General features: G+C 38.8%; 1 protein-coding gene across 3 annotated transcripts in view; it reads left to right on the plus strand.

Moving 5' to 3' along the window:
- FAS (Fas cell surface death receptor) overlaps positions 1-15,520 on the plus strand; it is a 45,005-nt gene extending 29,485 nt beyond the window's left edge. For 2 of the 3 annotated variants that reach the window (XM_034931063.3, XM_063607794.1), the window contains 8 exons: positions 2,817-2,982; positions 7,476-7,613; positions 8,665-8,773; positions 10,316-10,377; positions 10,530-10,592; positions 11,757-11,839; positions 13,084-13,108; positions 13,861-15,520. In XM_034931063.3, the coding sequence (XP_034786954.1) occupies positions 2,817-2,982; positions 7,476-7,613; positions 8,665-8,773; positions 10,316-10,377; positions 10,530-10,592; positions 11,757-11,839; positions 13,084-13,108; positions 13,861-14,192 (978 nt within the window). In that variant the 3' untranslated portion in view covers positions 14,193-15,520. The remainder of the gene's footprint in view (positions 1-2,816; positions 2,983-7,475; positions 7,614-8,664; positions 8,774-10,315; positions 10,378-10,529; positions 10,593-11,756; positions 11,840-13,083; positions 13,109-13,860) is intronic. The other variant, XM_055093114.2, reaches the window with a different exon arrangement.
- The last annotated feature ends 4,970 nt before the right edge of the window (positions 15,521-20,490 follow it).

Here is a 20,490-nt window from a genome sequence, read left to right on the forward strand (position 1 = left end):
ACTAGAAGAGCAAAATAACCAAAATTTATATAAAGAATTCAATGTTGATAATTCAAAGGTTTAGAATTTTTTCCACCTTTCAAATACTAAGTTGCTGTTATAGATTTACTACCATTATTACCCAGATTTTCCATTTTACTAAAAAATAATAACACAGTTTGTTATGATAAATCAGTATAGATCTTTAGGCTCAACACAACCCTGCTACCTTTTAAACTTTTTTATTATACAACAAACACATATGCATTATCAAGAAAAGATGAGTTTAGCAAAATGAAGAAAAATAGTCTTAGCAACTAGAAATAAGCACCATTAAAATTTCTGTGTGTTAAAAGATAATATACTGCTGAAACTTTTTTTTTTCTTGAAATGTCCCTCTTTTCTTTCACTTTTCATTTTCTTAATCCCTAACCTTCTACTGTTGAATTTTCTGGACCACCGTTATACCCCCTCATCAAGAGGGCATTTTTTTCTGCAGTAGCTGAGCACAATGGTCATATTGAAGAAATTCCCTTGTGGGGGCTTTGCCTAGAGGTAAAATCCTCTTGGCCGGGTGCGTTGGCTCATGCTTGTAATCCCAGCACTTTGGGAAGCTGAGGCGGGAGCATCTTCTGAGGTCAGGAGTTTGAGACTAGCCTGGCCAACATGGTGAAATGCCGTCTCTACTAAAAATACAAAAAATTAGCCATCATAGTGGTGCATTCCTGTAATCCCACCTACTCGGGAGGCTGAGGCAGGAGAATTGCTTGAATGCCGGAGGCAGAGGTTGTAGTGAGCCAAGATCTAGATTGTGCCACTGTGCTCCAGCCTGGGTGACAGAGCAAGACTCCGTCTAAAACAAAACAAAACAAAACAACAACAACAACAAAAACAAAGTAAAACCCTCTTCACTGTGATGACTCTAAAGCTTGCTTTTGTCTCTCTAAATCACAACAAACCGTTTGCAGTGTGATGCTGTGCTCAAAATTGAGAATTCTCACTGACTGTTCCAGGCATCTGTCTACTCATTCTTGCCATGCTGAGGGCTGTCATTTCTCACCACTGAATGCCTTTTTTTTTTTGCTTCTTTTTAAAAGTCTTTTCCTGTTTGCTTTGAACTTCAATAAAAACAGGGGGTAAGAAGGCAATATGCTTTTATTTTGTCTGTGGGGTTTTTTTTTTTCCTTCTTCTTTTGGTTCCTTTTCAGATCCTAGCTCATCAAGGCCATTTGCCACACTGACACTGGAATAAGCCTGAATGGGGGTCTATATTTCTTCCAGTAGTTAGTTTAATTCGGTCATTGAGCTGTTGCTCTATTTGTAACCGTCATGCTAGATCCGAGGGCTGACTATTCCTGAGAAAGTGTGGAGATCCTTTCAGACTGCCATGGTGCTAGGGCAGAGTTTCAGTCATTATCTTCTGTGTCTGCTAATTCTTGCATCATTTCTTCTACTCTGTAACCTGGTTGGCTATGAAAAGTGATTCTTCCTCACTGATGCTGCAGGTAATGGGTGAATATCCAATTGTTCTCTCAGGTTCTTGTCATCGGATACAAAGAACAAATTTCATGTGTCCCTGTTTCTGAGAGGTTCAAAGGGAGCAAATGCACAGATTCTAGCTTAGGATGACTTCCAGCTTCTAACTATTTGTCTGTGCATTCCATTTCCTCACCTCTGCGAGAGGTTGCAGTCATGGTCACGGCTGTTCTGAGAAATTCAGTGCCCAAACTGGAGGGAGGGGAACACAAACTCAGCTTCTTCCCAAGCTTCAGGGCAGGGCTGGCAAGTTTTGCCTTCCCCGCCAGCAAGAGCCCTGGCTTTAGGGGTCTTGCTACAGTTTTCCCAGACTGGAGGTCTTGGGGCTGGATTCTGGTTCTTAGCGAATTCTTGCCAAACACCTCCCCTTTCCCCAGTATCCATTTGTTTTGAAGGTTCTTTGCAGGCTTCTTGCCAATAATTGTCTCAAAACAAATGGAGTTGTTTGCATGCCTAGATGGAGTAAAATATTTAGGAAACTATTCTACAAATATGAAACAGCCCAGATTTGGGCCAGAAGTCCTGGTTCTGAGTCTCTTGTTAGCCACTCTTAACTGTGAATTATTGGACAAATCATTTCTCGCACTCTGTGTAATCTGTCACCTGGGTACTTGATGATTTAAACCAGGAACTGTGGCCCTTCTCATAATAAGGTCTCCTAAATATTGGGTGAATTTAGTATATCAAGGAGGGCAGGGCATTATACCCATAGGGGACTCTCTGTCTCCCTCTGTCTCTTTGCCTTTCTCAGATACTCATCTTTGGTGGCAGACCTGGGGTTCAAACCACAGTTGTTTTGAAATTTCTCTTTCCTTCTCCACTATGCTCCCCCTCACTGAAACTTTAATAATAAAAGTAGCACACTTATTGGGCATGTATTTGTTATGTGCCAGGTTCTGTGCCAACAGCTTTAAGTGCATTATTCCACTTATTTTCACAACAAGCCTGTGAGGAAGAGGTTATTTCCACTTATAGATAAAGAAACTGAGACTTGGAGAATGTAAGTGATTTTACCCACAAACACAGGGCAGTAAGTGGGAGGCCCTGTTCACCTTAGAACACCTGGCTTCTATCATCCATGGTGCTGTTTCTAGTGTGGTTTGAAGAACCTGAGATCCGAACTGCTATACAAGTGACCTGCTGCTTTCTTGGAGAGAAATCTGAAAGACAGTGGAGCCCTCAAAGACAATGGTCTTTGCCTGTGCACAGCAGATACTGCCAATTTTGGGTAGGTTACACTTGTTTACCACGTTGCTTACTTCAGAAATCAATAAAATTCTCTTCATGCTTTTATTTTACAGGTTCTTACGTCTGTTGCTAGATTATCGTCCAAAAGTGTTAATGCCCAAGTGACTGACATCAACTCCAAGGGACTGGAATTGAGGAAGACTGTTACTACAGTTGAGACTCAGAACTTGGAAGACCTGCATCATGATGGCCAATTCTGCCATAAGCCCTGTCCTCCAGGTATGTTACACAAAACATCCAGAGATTACAGTGAAAGTCACAGTTAGGAGTAGCACATAGTAATCATGACTATAATAATTTTACAGTTTTTGGTTCCCCTATATTATATAACATAACTGAGAGAAAAACAACTATGAAATTATTTTCCAAAGATGAGTTTTATTTATATTTATCATGCTTATTTGATGTGGTTACGGATAAATTTAATTTACAAGTGACATGCACCTCTGAAATGAGAAGATTGGTCTATTTGGCTCCATTTTTTTCTAAGCAAAAATGACTCATTTGTGAATATGAAAGCTTATCATGTCAAAACTGATTAGGATCTACCATAACAATAGTGGAACTCTGAAAGCAAGAGACTTCTACTCTTAAGGGATATGTCTCAGCACTTCCCTTCAATCAGAAGGTCTCTAAGAAAGCTGTCCTGGCACTGAAGCCTGCAAAATATATTTGCATTTTGCAGCTGAATAACAAGACGAATAAGAAAAGCAACAGGCAGAAACCAACAGCTTTTTTTTTTAAATCAATACTTTGAAGGGCAAACTAATTTCAGATCACAAATCCTTCAAACACTGGTAAATTAGAAGCTAAGCAAAATGCAATTGTGCAAACATTTCTTCAACTTTGAGTAGAGTTGAAAAAAGGAAAATAGCACATGGGTTCATGTGATAGATTAATAGAACAAAAAAGGACTGTAGTATGTTTCATGGTTGGCCTCCCAGGCTTCCAGCACTCAAGCTGTAAAACAGGATGGGTCCTGTTTGTGAAAAGATTCTACCAGTCTCCCTGTGCTTCATGTCCAGATTTTAATAACCCTTATGGAAAAATCTCCCCTATAACCCAACCCATTTATACTTAAACCTATTTACACTTAAATCTTCTCCAACACGAATAAAGAATGGCTTCCTGGCTTTATTATAACCTGCTAAACACAATCAATTTGCTCTATGAATTGAAATCTTTGTTCATAATTTTAAAACCTAAAATGTAAATTAAAATGAACAAAATATGCTTTGCACATCAAACTGTCAAGGATTTTTGTCTATTGCTTTTTCGGTTTCGCTTTATTTTAATTTAAGAAGTGAATGTAAATTGTTACAAACTTTTAAGAAAGACATTTGGATATATGAGTCAAAAATTTGAAAAAAATTTTTTTTAACTTTTTTTTGTTATTATTATACTTTAAGTTTTAGGGTACATGTGCACAATGTGCAGGTTAGTTACATATGTATACATGTGCCATGCTGGTGCACTGCACCCACGAACTCGTCATCTAGCATTAGGTATATCTCCCAATGCTATCCCTCCCCCCTCCCCCCAACCCACTGTTTATACTTGCTAAGATAGCAATTAATTTATATGAAAATACCCTGAGAAAATAATCAAAAATAAAGGAAAATATTGTACACATGATATTTCATTATCAATATGACGTAGCTTCCTTACGTAAATTCTGGAATATTTAAAGACTGAAATAGTATGTATCAAAGTCATGTTTTCTGATATATTTCTAATATAATCCTCAATTATATAAACCTTCTTAAGTGATTTCCAACTGATCTGGCTGGATTAACTGATTCTCCCTGATCCATCTATAAAATATCCTGGATGGCATCCAACCATGTTAAATACTCTTCCCACTTCAATTCCCTCTTGTTGAATTTTAGGCTTATCAATATCTAAGTTGCTTCCAAATCTGTTTATGCTCATTAGTGTTGTGATATTCATATGTAATTTGATTGAATATTGCATAAATTAATGAAATACAAATACAGAGAAAAGACAGATTTTATTTCTAAGAAAACTAGGTTGAGTGCTTTGGAGAATTCAATAAAGATGAGCTGCTAAAATGTTGTTGATGAATTTTGTGAGGGAAAAATAAAAGTTAAGTAGTAGGAAAAATCACAAAAATCTCTAAAGCCATTCATACAGATTATTGGTATGTTTATGTTTTCCTTTCATCAAAAATGAAGGGAGGGAGGGAGGGAGGAGAAAAAAAGAAAGAAATGAAAAAGGAAGAGAAAAATAGACAAACAGGAAATTATAGGTGATGCATTATGGATGTGACTTAAGAAAGAACCTGGGATTATAATAACTTCTATATCACAAAATTGTCAAATGATTATATAGTTATATTTTATAAATTAAAACAAAATATTTACAGTATTTTTAAGTGATTTCCTATGTAAATTGACATTTTTGATTAAATGATCAAAGAAGTCCTCCCCACATCATCATATTCAATAAGAAGGATTCTATGGTATACTGCATACATATTTCATATATACACATTGTACATATATATATACACACCTGTTATATATATGCTCATGCATATACATGTATGTATGTATTATATGCATAGGAATGCAACAAAATAACGGCAATATCTCCAGATTGTTGATATATAGTTTTTTGTTTGTTTGTTTGTCTGTTTTTTTGAGATGGAATCTCACTCTGTAGTCCAGGCTGAAGTGCAGTGGCATGATCTCAGCTCACTGCAACCTCTGCCTTCTGGGTTCAAGCAATTCTGCAGCCTCAGCCTCCCAAGTAGCTGGGACTACAGGAGCACACCCCAACACCGGGCTAATTTTTTGTGTTTTTAATAGAGGCGGGGTTTCACCATGTTGGTCAGTCTGGTCTCAAACTCCTGACCTCAGGTGATCTGCCTGCCTTGGCCTCCCAATCTGCTGGGATTACAGACATGACCCACTGTGCCCGGCCTGATACATAAGTTCTTATTATACTTTCCTGCCTTTTCCAACATTTCTATAATAAGCATATGTACCATTATACTAAAAAAAGTATTTTAAAATCTGATTTTCAATAAAACAACTACTTATTTTCTTATTTTAATAAATTTTGTTTTCATACTTTGGAGGAACGAAAGAACCTGTGGTTTACTGTATCTCCATTATACCAAGGAAGTTGTGCTAGGCACATTCTGCAAGATAATTCATTAAAGAGACCAATTCATTCAGAGACCAGTATAATACCACTAGCAAAAAATAAAATTATACTTGGACTTGGGTTCTGTTTTCTTTAAATATTGCTACAATGTTATATAGCCCTATGCACTATTTTTGAATTTTGTTCTGGGAATCTCCAGTTTGTTTGTTTTTTACTATTGACAGACTATTATCTTTACTTACTAAAATCGCATATATATTTACATGTCATAATTTGCTCATGTAGTAAATATTTTGTTTTATCAAAAAGAATATATGAAGTTATTAAGGAATTCATGTTCCTAGGAAACACAGCAGAAATTAATTTTGCTGTATAGGTGAGCAGAGCAGATTAAACTGCTTATATTTTTAAAACTAGTTATACCATTAACAATTAGAGTCACTAGTAATGTTTTTCTCACACTTCCCTTGATATTTTCTGTCACTTTCTTCTTAATTCTCTATTCCCTTACCTTCATCTAGCTTTCCCCATAGCATTTTTTTAGCACTTGATATCAATATATTTATTTGTGTATTGTCTGCCTGCATCCCAAGAAGGTGAAGTCTTTGGTGATGAAGGCTTTATCTTATTTCCTGCATCATATCAAACTTTTAAAAAGTTCCTAGGACTCAATAGGCATTTAATAAACACCTATCAGATAAATGAATTTTTTAAGAGAACACATTACATAATGCTTTCTAATAGCAATACAGTGACAAACTTTATTTTTAAAGTAAATTAATGCAAATATGTATATTATTTAAAATTGTTTGTTTTTAAGATAACAAGCCTGATAGACAATAAATTTTGGCATAAATATGTTAATGCTTATCAAAACCCATCCGTACATATCCTGTCTTTTGATGAAAAAGTAATAGAAAGGGGAGAACAAAGAGAACTCTCATGCTCACTAGGCAGGCCGAGTGCAGTTCTGACAGCAATGCAAGAGAAATATTACTATCTCCATCATATGCAGGATGAAATTTAGGCTTGGAGAAAACAACACTTTGTTAAAGATTTTATAGCTGCTCAAGATTTGACCAAGGCTTTTAAAACTTCAAATGTTCTTTTCCTTATTACACTGTTTCTTATCAGGATTTGTGGACTTTGGAAAGTAAAATGAAAAGTCAGAGCAATGTGAGTTAGTTTGATAATCTCAGTGGCCAGTAACAGCTATCCCCACTCTGAATATATACCAACCAACCTCTCCCCTTTCTCCAAGGAAGTTAGTTCTTGGCAAAGGCATTTCATGCAGTGTACTTTGTCATTCTAACCTTCCTTTTTTTTTGTATGCTCCTGTTGCTAATCATCCTATTTCTATGGGCTTCAGTCACTCTTTTAGCTTTTGTCTTGGGAGACTTTCTGTCTGTTGACATGACTTTTAAAATAATCTTCTCCCCCATTGTATTTATATCTCATTAGCCTACCCCCCCTCCCCTTGTGTTTTAGAAGAGTTTTATTGTCTGTCATCCCTCTATACTTCCCACCCTGTTACCTGCCCGTGTCCTGTTCAAACACTTGCTCCTTTTTTCCTTGGGCAGGTGAAAGGAAAGCTAGGGACTGCACAGTCAATGGGGATGAACCAGACTGCGTGCCCTGCCAAGAAGGGAAGGAGTACACAGACAAAGCCCATTTTTCTTCCAAATGCAGAAGATGTAGATTGTGTGATGAAGGACATGGTAAGAGTCTTAAAATGCAATTGAAAGAGGCCAATCTTGGAATTTCATGTAGAACCATTTATAAGACAATTTGAAATTGGGGCCTACTGTGGTGCTATGTTGACACACAGGAAAGGGAAGGACAGGTGGCTAGGGTACCGCAGGACCAGGTGCCGAGCTAACTACTGGTCTAGACCTTTATGAGTAAGTCTAGGCAATTCTTCCAGATATAGGAGAATGAGTAAATATGAACCCTAGGAACAGGGTTCATCAGCTCAAATCAAAAGCTCAGAAATTATTTTTTTTCTGGCCTCGACTTACGCTTATATAATGGTGCTCGTTCATGGCCAGAAAAATTCAGAAGCCTGCAGATACAAGGACACAGAAATCCAAAAGGTAGGTAGGAGTGCTCCCCCTTTCTTTGGGGATTTAGTTTGTCCTGATAATTCCATCTGGGGACCTGAATTTTCATGGATATCTCAATGTATTCTAAGGACCCAGATTGAAGTATAACAGAAGTGTTTCTAGTTTTGTTTGACATGAAGAAACCTCTGGACATAAAGCTTTTCCCATCCCTATTCAGCCTATAAAGCAATGTTTCTCATCCCTGGCAGTGCATTAGAATTGCTTAGGGAGCTACTAAAAATGTTTCATGTTTAGGTCCCACCTCAGGGCAATTACATCAGAGTCTCTGAGTGAGGACCTTGGTATTGGCCTGATGGAGTAAGTCTGGGGTAGAGCCTAACATTCTACATTTTTAACAAGCTCCCAGGTGATGCTCATGCTGCCAGTCCCCAGGTCACCCTTTGAGTGTTAAGGCTAGAGACTAGAGGAACAGGGGAGACGTCTAAGTATTGGTGAGGTTTGTCTTGGTTGCTGCTAAATGATTGCTGGCCATTTCAACCTGGGGTTTCCTGTTCTGTGTTTAAACACTGACTGTATTACTGGTGTCATGCTGTGACTGTTGATATAAGCAGTGGATCTCAAAAATCCATGCAGCTCTTGCCCACCATTTTCATAGTCTGCTTATAATTAGCCGCTATAACTAATAGTTTCCAAACTGATTTTCTAGGCTTAGAAGTGGAAATAAACTGCACCCGGACCCAGAATACCAAGTGCAGATGTAAACCAAACTTTTTTTGTAACTCTACTGTATGTGAACACTGTGACCCTTGCACCAAGTAAGTTTTAGTCTTTCTCTGATTAAAACACTAGATATAACATGAGAGTTATCATTTTCCTAGGGAAGTAACACTGACTGAGAGTTAAGAATTAGGGTTCTAGTCCTGCTTTGCCTCCAAGCAACTAGATGACTGTTTGCTCATTTAAACACTGGTGAAACTTCCTGTGTAGGTGACACTTTGCTGGCCACTTAAGCTAAAGATATGAGCCAGACATATGCCTGGCATCAAGGTATCAGTCCAGAAGCACAGACAGTCAAGGAAAGCAATGGTTATTGTGTTTCAACAGCATGAGAATAGCATCAGAAGAGACTTATGTTCCAGGTGTTACAAATTATACAGAAAAACTTTTCAACTCTGCCTGAGGAGATGGAGGTGAAGACATGAATGTGTCTCATGACTTGAATCTTGAAGAAAGAAAAGAAAGAGCATTAACAGGTGCACATGGATGGAATGCACATTATAGGCAGGGAAACAGCAGCTGCAAAGAGACAAAGGAAGCTCAGGAAAACAGAATACCTGGCTTGAGTGTAGGAAAGACTGAGAAGGGTTCAGGGCTGAATCATGAAGGGCCTTGTCTTTTAGGCTAAAGAGGTTGGTTTTGACCCAAAGTTAGAGAACCTGCCTTGTAAGTAATTTTGGGACACTTTTAGGAGTTCATCTAATAGGCTTAAGAAATAAGGACATGATGCCTTATGTTTTATTTGCTAGGAAAATTTTATGTACAGTTGTCCCAGGCTCTCCCCTGGCCACAAGTGTCTGAGAGTGCCCCTATGATGACAGGCTAGATAGGCATTGGGGAAGCAGCTGACTTAGTGAAATAATAACAATAATAGTAGTTCCAAATATTTCATAATCTTGATTTAATTTTCTTGTCATCATAACCTTTTGAAATAGATAATATTATTTCCATGTTATTGATGAGATAATAGGCTCATGGCAGTGTGACCTCCCAAGCTCACCTAGTCAGGTAATGGGCAGAGGCTGTGAACTCAGACAACCTGATTGTGAATGTTTGTCTGTCTGAAGGAAATCACACATGCACCTCTTGAGTCTCCTGATCACCACCAGTTGCTAAAAGTGGCAGCCTCTAAGGGCCAGCTGAGTACCCTCCCTGAGCTACATCATGGGCGTGGCTATCACCTGGCCATTTTCTTGGTCTATAGGAATTTTTTGAAATTACTTTTGGCAGTTTATTTTAAGAGCTAGTTTAAGCTATAGGATTTACATGTTCAGTTTATTACCAGGTTTAAGTTTATTTTTGTATCCACTTCATCTCTCTTCTGTGTCACTATTTTCCTATCTTCCTTTAACTCTTGAAATCTTAAGACAGAGTCATTCCTTATGATATTTTTCATCCAGCCATCCAAATTATATTAACTTGTGCCAGCTTTAGGTACTAATTTAGAAATATTTGAAGGAATACGTTTGCCAGAGATGCAAAGATGAATAAAATGGCCCCTAATTTATAAAGTGCCATTGAAAATTATAAAGGAATTATTCTGCCAGGCTTTTGAATTTCTCCTGTATTTTTTTTTCTAGATGTGAACATGGAATCATCAAGGAATGCACACTTACCAGCAACACCAAGTGCAAAGAGGAAGGTAATTATTTTTTTACGGTTATATTTTCCTTTCCCCCAACCCCATGGAAAGATGTGAAGAAAAACCAATCACTCTTGATTACTAGAAAGTCCTTTATTTAATCTTAAAGATTGCTTATTTTCATATAAAATGTCCAATGTTCCAACCTGCAGGATCCAGATCTAACTTGTGGTGGCTTTGTCTTCTTCTTTTGCCAATTCCACTAATTGTTTGGGGTAAGTTCTTGCTTTGTTCAAACTGCAGATTGAAATAACTTGGGAAGTAGTTCACAAAGATTTGCCTCATTCTTACCTATAAAAAGCTACCACTTTGGTAGATTTATGTATTGTTAATTTCTTGCCCCTGAATGCAGCCTTGAGAGCTGACTGATAAGAACAAATGAAATTATTCCTCAGCTAGTTTCTGAGCAACAGTTTTGGGGCATTGAGTGGTATTCTCATCCTTCCTATGAACAGGTGTTCTCTGCAGCAGCAGAATTGGCCAAAAATCAGAAGTAATTCTTCACTATTCATTGAGATCTCCCTATGCAAAAAGAGAACACAAGAAGCAAAGGCATTCCCAGGAAACACATTGCAGGGAACACTTTAAAAACTTGTACTTCTCTGCCTCCTCTTCCTTGGCCTAATTGCTTGTTTTCAATTATTTCTCCTTCTTAACTTAAAATACTATGGGGACACATGTTATACAAAGGTGACTTAGTAGAGTCAGTAGAAAAGCCAAAATTAGATATTATCATAATTAGTCTAGAAAAATCCCTTTAAGTCATTCATCAACTACAGGGTCACACCAACTTTCAGTAACTTAGAAGTTTTCCCTTCTCCAATTTTCCCTTCTCAGAACAATTATCTGTTTCTTCAGTTCAGTTGAAGAAGAAAGTTTGCCTTGCCTTTAGCGGTTGTTTAGCTGAAAATACATTTGGGATATTTAAGCACTGTAATTGTGCTCAGAGACATACAGATTCTTCTATCTCACATTGACTTTAATGCATACACCTATTGAGTATGTATGCTTGAGTTATTTGTGTGTGTATTTCATTTCTGGGCATCCATAGCAAGTTGATGTTGACTTGCTTGTCCTACGGCTTCTGCATCCTGCCATAGTCTTGCCGTCCACATCTTTGCTGGACAGAGAGTGGTGCTTGCCATATGGTAAGTCAAAAGCCATCTCCTTGCTAGGCCAGCCTGTGGTAATTAGATGACTAATTAAGATATGTCCTTTCACTAGAACACTTGACTTAGTAGTACGAAAGTTCCAAAATCAGCGGTCTCCTGCGAATTTCTCCTTTTTCCTTCTTATATTTCTCTTAGTGTGAAAGTATGTTCTCACGTGCATTCTACAAGGCTGAGACCTGAGTTGATAAAATTTCTTTGTTCTTTCAGTGAAGAGAAAGGAAGTACAGAAAACATGCAGAAAGCACAGAAAGGAAAACCAAGGTTCTCATGAATCTCCAACCTTAAATCCTGTAGGTATTGAAATAGGTATCAGCTTTCCTTGAAAAGAAAAATAGAGAAATTAGTGATTTGGCTTTTTGTTACTTCCTTTTACTTTTTTGTTTCTTGTTTGTTTGTTTCATTTTGTTTGAGATGGAGTCTTGCTCCATAGCCCAGGCTGGAGTGCAGGGGTGCAGTCATGGCTCACTGCAGCCTCAAAGTCCTGGGCTCAAGTGATCCTCCTGCCTCAACTGTGACCCTGGGACTACAGGCATGCACCACCATGCCAGGTTAATTTTTTATTTTTATTTTTTATAGAGACAGGGTTCACTTTGTTGCCCAGGCTGGTCTCAAACTTTTGACCTCAAGCAATCCTTCTGCCTCAGCCTCCCAAAGTTCTGGGATTATAGGTGTGAGCCATCACATCCGGCCTGTTACTTTCTTTATTTAAACATTGCTTGTGTTTGTGTGTGCATAGGTTAAAGGGGCCTCACAGATGAATTATGATATGGTACCCAAATTCAAAAACCGCAAGAATCAACAAAGGAGGGAATTGAGAGTGTGCTGAAAATGAGCTGAAAAAAGAACTTGGCCAACCTCCATGTTCAGTGTTGTTGTTATCCCTGCAGAGAAACAGCCTTTACCAGGCATGGGTTCAGTATCCAAGCCTGAGCAAAGAGATTGCTCTTAAAGTTTGTCATAAGGGCACAGCTTAACTTTCTCTGGCTGCCGGTTGACCTTATGTCTCACCATATCTTTTCCCAACATGGTATCAATATATTTCAGATAGCAAGAAATACACCGAGAAAAGAAACCAGTTGCACTTAATGGAATTATTTTCTTATTTGGGGCCAGGGCTCAGTGGGAGTTAGGATTCTTTAAATTAATATGGTAAAAAAAATTTCAATTTGAGCCATTTTCTGGTATTAAGAATAAGAATAGTTACAGGGAAGAAAATTTTAGAGTAGTTATATTTTTTATTTTAATAAGTCTATATGAAAAATAACCTCAACCTATTTTATGAATTCTTTAGGTTTCTTGCCTTTAAAAACTAGGACAATATTGCTTAGTTTCTGGCAAGGCCGGAACCTTTCAGAATAAAAATTGAATGGTAAAAGTAACCTTCTTAATCACTTAATCTAGCTTCCTAATTTTATACATCAAGCAACTGATTGTACTTCTTTCTGAATTAAGGAAAAATTAGAAGTTCACATTTAGAATATTCTAAAGATATATTTTTATTTGTCTTTCTCTGCTTCCATTTTTTGCTTTCTAGGAAACAGTGGCAATAAATTTATCTGGTAAGGCATTTATCATTTTATTTCATAGAGATGGCATCCTTTAGAGTAATAGGCCAATTTCAGAGTAAAATAATGTTACTAATTTCAGTGACATATTATGGGATCTTGTTATTTCTCATACAGTTCTACCTGCTCAGCATAAAGCATTTATCAGGCAGTTTGTTTAAATTTATAATGAATACTCATAGTTAAAAATAATCAAGTAACAATAGGACACAATAGTCTGAGGCTTAAGAAACTTTTCCTTCATAATCAGCTAGATGTATTACAGAACTCCTGCCTAAAAAGATCTAGAGGTTAAAGTGTACTGTAGATCTCAGGTATTATCAGTGTACCCAACTCTATAACAACATACATGATTCCATTCAGTTGTTCTTTGATCTGTGATTTAGAGATAAGATGGTCATAAACTCTTTGCTTATACTTTTAGATTTGTGGGTCATTGATCATTGGATCCATAAGAGATGTTATAGGTGATCTTTTCCAATCCTCTTATTTTATAAATGAGAAAAGAAGATACAGAAATGTTATGTATTGTGGCCCAGGTTATTTAACAAATTACTGGGTATATGGCAGGATTTGGAGTTAGAACTCAAGGTTGTCTTGTTTCTGTATTCCCCTAGTCAGCTCTTCATAGACCTTTAGGACTTAGCTATATTCTGAAGTACTATAAAAAGAGAAATAAACATGGTTTTCACTAATGGGAATTTCATTTAGAAAAACAAATTTTCAGACTATTTTCTATTTTTCAGATGTTGACTTGAGTAAATATATCACCACTATTGCTGGAGTCATGACACTAAGTCAAGTTAAAGGCTTTGTTAGAAAGAATGGTGTCAATGAAGCCAAAATAGATGAGATCAAGAATGACAATGTCCAAGACACAGCAGAACAGAAAGTTCAACTGCTTCGTAATTGGCATCAACTTCATGGAAAGAAAGATGCATATGACACATTGATTAAAGGTCTCAAAAAAGCCAATCTTTGTACTCTTGCAGAGAAAATTCAGACTATCATCCTCAAGGACATTACTAGTGACTCAGAAAATTCAAACTTCAGAAATGAAATCCAAAGCTTGGTCTAGAGTGAAAAACAACAAATTCAGTTCTGAGTATATGCAATTAGTGTTTGAAAAGATTCTTAATAGCTGGCTGTAAATACTGCTTGGTTTTTTACTGGGTACATTTTATCATTTATTAGCGCTGAAGAGCCAACATATTTGTAGATTTTTAATATCTCATGATTCTGCCTCCAAGGATGTTTAAAATCTAGTTGGGAAGACAAACTTCATCAAGAGTAAATGCAGTGGCATGCTAAGTACCCAAATAGGAGTGTATGCAGAGGATGAAAGGTTAAGATTATGCTCTGGCATCTAACATATGATTCTGTAGTATGAATGTAATCAGTGTATGTTAGTACAAATGTCTATCCACAGGCTAACCCCACTCCATGAATCAATAGAAGAAGCTATGACCTTTTGCTGAAATATCAGTTACTGAACAGGCCACTTTGCCTCTAAATTACCTCTGATAATTCTAGAGATTTTACCATATTTCTAAACTTTGTTTATAACTCTGAGAAGATATTTATGTAAAGTATATGTATTTGAATGCAGAATTTAAATAAGGCTCTACCTCAAAGACCTTTGCACAGTTTATTGGTGTCATATTATACAATATTTCAATTGTGAATTCACACAGAAAACATTAAATTATAATGTTTGACTATTATATATGTGTATGCATTTTACTGGCTCAAAACTACCTACTTCTTTCTCAGGCATCAAAAGCATTTTGAGCAGGAGAGTATTACTAGAGCTTTGCCACCTCTCCATTTTCGCCTTGGTGCTCATCTTAATGGCTAATGCACCCCCAAACATGGAAATATCACCAAAAAAATACTTAATAGTCCACCAAAAGGCAAGACTGCCCTTAGAAATTCTAGCCTGGTTTGGAGATACTAACTGCTCTCAGAGAAAGTAGCTTTGTGACATGTCATGAACCCATGTTTGCAATCAAAGATGATAAAATAGATTCTTATTTTTCCCCCACCCCCGAAAATGTTCAATAATGTCCCACGTAAAACCTGCTACAAATGGCAGCTTATACATAGCAATGGTAAAATCATCATCTGGATTTAGGAATTGCTCTTGTCATGCCCCCAAGTTTCTAAGATTTAAAAGCCTTCTTACTACTATCCTACATTTAAATATCTTTGAAAGTTTGTATTAAATGTGAATTTTAAGAAATAATAGTTATATTTCTGTAAATGTAAACTGTGAAGATAGTTATAAACTGAAGCAGATACCTGGAACCACCTAAAGAACTTCCATTTATGGAGGATTTTTTTGCCCCTTGTGTTTGGAATTATAAAATATAGGTAAAAATACGTAATTAAATAATGTTTTTGGTATTTCTGGTTTTCTCTTTTTTGGTAGGGGCTTGCTTTTTGGTTTTGTCTTCCTTTTCTCTAACTGATGCTAAATATAACTTGTCTCTAATGCTTCTTGGGTCCCTTAGAAGGTACTTCCTTTTTAACCTTAACCCTTTTAGTAGTTAAATAATTATTTCCATAGGTTGCTATTGCCAAGAAGACCTCTTCCAAACAGCACATGATTATTTGTCAAACAGTTTCGTATTCCAGATACTGGAATGTGGATAAGAAAGTATACATTTCAAGGGGTAGGTTTTATTATTAAGAAAACCAAATGAGGATTTCGAAATATTCTTTCCTGTGTATTATCCATTCTAGCTACATACTGGCCAGTAGGCCACCTTTCTTTTCTACAATTTAATGCTAGTAATATATTCTATTTAACCCGTGACTCCCAAAGTATTAGCATTTCAACATGTAAGCATGTCGGTAAGATAGTTGTGCTTTGCTTAGGGTTCCCTCCTGTGTTATGGTCTGGAAAGTGTCTTTAGGCAGAAAGTCTGAGTGATCACAGGGTTCGCTCATTAATTTCTCTTTTCTGAGCAATCACAGTCTGTGCTGTCTGCTCTCCAGTTTTCTATTTCTAGACAGAAGTAGGGCAACTCAGGTACTAGTTATTCTTCATGGCCAGAAGTGCAAGTTCTACTTTGCAAGACAAGATTAAGTTAGAGAACACCCTATTCCACTTTGGTGAACTCAGAGCAAGAACTTTGAGTTCCTTTGGGAGGAGGACAGTGGAGAAGTCTTTGTACTTGGTGGTGTGTTTTTTTTCCTCCTGGCTTCACCTAGTGGCCCCAAGCATGACTTCTCCCATGTCAATGAGCACAGCCACGTTCCCGAGTTGAGGTGACCCCACGGTCCAGAATCATCCTCATTCTGGTGAATCTGGTTCTCTTTGTGGTGGGCATACTGGGTAGGAGAATCACCCAAAGGTCACCCATGAGCTGCAGAAAAAAAGGCTATTTGCAGAAGGAGCTCACAGATCACATTGAAAGCATTGCATATTCAAACATCTTGGTCTTCTTTATTGGCATGCCCACAGGGTCTTCTGACCTCTGATTAGATCAGACACTTTTTAGATATTGAATCATCAGTTTCTGTACAACTATCTGAATAAGGCATATAATCAATGAAATTTAGAATTTTTCCTATGCTTACTCCTGATTGGTAATTTGTTTGTGTTTAGAATTCTATACAAGGCCATTTGTAATTTTCCTCAGCACTTTAAAAATATTAAACCATGTTTTCTTAACATCTGTTGCTGTTGATTATGTCTGCTCTTGGTGTAAATATCATTCCTTTGTAGGTAATCTTTAATTTTTTTTCCTCTGGTAATTTTTAAAGCTTCCCCTACTACTTTCCTATGTGTTCTGCAGTTTCACAACAATGACTTTCAATGTGTATTTATTTTTACTTAATCTATTTAATAAGATTTAATTAGAAAGGCAGGGCTTTCATCATTTCTGGAAAACATCCCAGCTATTTTCTCTTTAAATAGTGTTTCTTTACCATTCTCATTCTCTTCTTCTGAAACTGTTATTATTATCTGTTGAAGCTTCTTGAGTTATTTTCTAGGTCTCTTAATTTTTTTAAAAACAATAATTGTCTCCGTATGTTGCATTTTAGGAAATTTCTCATTACTCTTTTTAAATTAACTGTTAGTTTTTACTAAGCCCGGCTAGAATAGTCTATCCACTGAGGTATGTATTTTGTTTTCTATATTTTTCATTCTTAATGTTTCTTATTGTTCCTTTTACATTTTTACTTGTATATGTTTCATTCCTGCTTTTTTAAATTTTCTTTCTTCTTTCTCTTTTCTCTTTTTTTTTTTTCTTCTTGCAGTGCAGACAGACTTTATTAGTACAGCAGAGGTGCCCACAGAGCAGGCAGAAGGGATCAGTGCCTGGATCTGTCCCTTCCTCCTTCTGCCCTCGCTGAGCCCTAGTGTGTCCAGAATTGGTGGGTTCTTGGTCTCACTGACTTCAAGAATGAAGCCGCGGACCCTCACGGTGAGTGTTACAGTTCTTAAAGGCAGCGTGTCCAGAGTTCATTCCTTCTGATGTTCGGATGTGTTCGGAGTTTCTTCCTTCTGGTGGGTTTGTGGTCTCGCTGGCTCAGGAGTGAAGCTACAGACCTTCGCGGTGAGCATTACAGCTCTTAAGGCGGCCCGTCTGGAGTTGTTCGTTCCTCCCGGTGGGTTCATGGTCTCGCTGGCTTCAGGAGTTAAGCTGCAGACTTTTGCAGTGAGTGTTACAGCTCATGAAGGCAGTGTAGACCCAAAGAGTGAGCAGCAGCAAAATTTATTGAAAAGAGTGAAAGAACAAAACTTCCACCCTATGGAAGGGGACCCAGGCCGGTTGCCACTGCTGGCTCCGGCAGCCTGCTTTTATTCTGTTATCTGGCCCCACCCACATCCTGCTGATTGGTCCATTTTACAGAGAGCCAATTGGTCCATTTCACAGAGAGCTGATTGGTGCGTTTTGACAGGGTGCTGACTGGTGCGTTTACAATCCCTGAGCTAGACACAAAAGTTCTCAACGTCCCCACTAGATCAGCTAGATACAGAGTATCAACACAAAGGTTCTCCAAGTCACCACCAGAGTAGCTAGATACAGAGTGTCGATTGGTGCATTCACAAACCCTGAGCTAGACACAGGGTGATGATTGGTGTTTACAAACCTTGAGCTAGATACAGAGTGCCGATTGGTGTATTTACAATCCCTTAGCTAGACATAAAGGTTCTGTAAGTCCCTACCAGACTCAGAAGCCCAGCTGGCTTCACCCAGTGGATCCCGCACCGGGGCTGCAGGTGGAGCTGCCTGCCAGTTCCCCGCCATGCTCCCGCACTCCTCAGCCCTTGGATGGTCGATGCGACTGGGCGCCTTGGAGCAGGGGGCGGTGCGCGTTGGGGAGGCTTGGGCATGGTGGGCTGCAGGTCCCGAGCCCTGCCCCATGGGGAGGCAGCTAAGGCCTGGTGAGAAGTCAAGCACAGCAGCTGCTGGCCCAGGTGCTAAGCCCCTCACTGCCCCAGGGCCGGCGGGACTGGCTGGCCGCTCCCAGTGCGGGGCCTGCTGAGCCCACGCCCACCTGGAACTCATGCGGGCCCACAAGCACGATGTGCAGCCCCGGTTCCCGCCCATGCCTCTCCCTCCACACCTCCCTGCAAGCTGAGGGAGCCGGCTCCGACCTTCACCAGCCCAGAAAGGGGCTCCCACAGTGCAGCAGCGGGCTGAAGGGCTCCTCAAGCACGGCCAGAGTGGGCACCAAGGCTGAGGAGGTGCTGAGAGCGAGCAAGGGCTGTGAGGGCTGCCAGCACACTGTCACCTCTCACTAGGAGGATGGGGCCTGGCCTGGACCAGTTTCTCTTGTTCCACCTGAAACACATGAGAATGGAGAGCTCAGGGCTGGCCTTGCTTCTGGCTCCTATTGTCATAACTCTAATGTTATCACTTCATTGAAAAGATTAGACCTCTCCTTCCCCAGTCCCTAGGCAGGGAACCCCAGCCACTGGGGAGAGACAACTTTGTGGGGCCTGGGCTTAGGTATATCCTCTAGACACTTCCGACCCCACCCCACACCCTTTAGTTCTCTGAGGCTCAACCCACTTTCTTTATTTTATTGACAATTTATCATAGTTTAATATATCTTATTCCATTATTTATCTTCTTGAAGATCCTACTGAGTTATTTTAGAGTCTTTTTTAGAGTTGCTCTATTATTTTAATTTTAACTGCAGTGATTTCATGCTGACTTTGTAGGCTGGCTTTCCTCATGTGATTTTCCTTATGAATTTTTGAAATTTGTAGGCTCATCTTGAATAGCCCATTTTTTTCTCTCTGCACTCACCTCTCCATATTTAATAGTTCTGTGTGTTCTTTTGCCAGTTCTTCCAGAGTCCCCAGTTCTGAGCCAAGATTTACTGAGATAATCTTGAGGCTCATACATCATGGTGATATCAGGACTATCACAGATTCAGTCATGCATTTGGGGGCAGCTTGGCTCAGCCACTGGTCATAGGCTGTGCCGAATCTTCTCAGACCCTTAGGCCTGTAGCTTTCTAGAAGCCACAGTCCCAGGGAGTGTTTGGCAGTAGCTCTGTTTTAATAGCTCTGTCTTAGCTGTCTTCCACAAGACAGAAAGTTCAGAGAGAGAAGAAGGAAAAGAAACTGGTTAGGCAGACAGTTAGGAGGGGTCCTTGGTAAAACTCCTTCAAACAGAGAAATAGCCTGAAAAAATCAAAGCTACAGGCACAGATAGAGCAGCCTGGGGAAAAATTTAGCTTTAGCTGCAGAGATAAGGGAGCAAGGCCTAACAAAGAAGCCTTTGTTCTTTGGATAATCAGCGGGCTCCCCGGAAAAAGTTTCCTCCCCTTTTCAGACATGTACATTATGGGCTCCATGGGAACTTGCACAGGGAGAGGGGCTTACCTAAAACATACCCACAGTTTCATAAACAAGAGAAGCTGTACTTTGTGCTTACCTAAGACATACCTGCAGCTGCACAGGTAAGGAGAGTTACACAGACAGCTACTACACAGTTAAGGGAAGTTACACAAACAGCTACAGAGATGAAAGGAGTTTTTTCTTATAAAAGCTTTTGGATTCAACTGTAAAAGTGGCAACCCTCTTTCGGCCTCCTCTTTGCTGCGGAGAGCTTTCTTCTTTCAATTATTAAACTTTTACTCCAACCTCACCCTTGTGTCCAGGCTCCTTAATTTTCTTGGTCATGAGACAAAGAACTCCAGGTACTACCTCAGACAACAAGACTGAAACATTGTGGTGCACTGGCAAGACTGCAACAGTTCTACATCAGCCCGTGGTTTTAAGAAGGGAGCCTGGTTCCTGTTCTGCCTCAGGTGGGGCACATTTATTCTGTACCAAACCTAAAAGCAGGCTTTGCTTTGCTTCCAAGCATTGATCCAACTTAGCTTTGGCTTGTTGTGCCCAAGTC

The sequence above is a fragment of the Pan paniscus genome, chromosome 8 (genome assembly GCF_029289425.2).
Source record: "Pan paniscus chromosome 8, NHGRI_mPanPan1-v2.0_pri, whole genome shotgun sequence".
Classification (NCBI taxonomy): domain Eukaryota; kingdom Metazoa; phylum Chordata; class Mammalia; order Primates; family Hominidae; genus Pan; species Pan paniscus.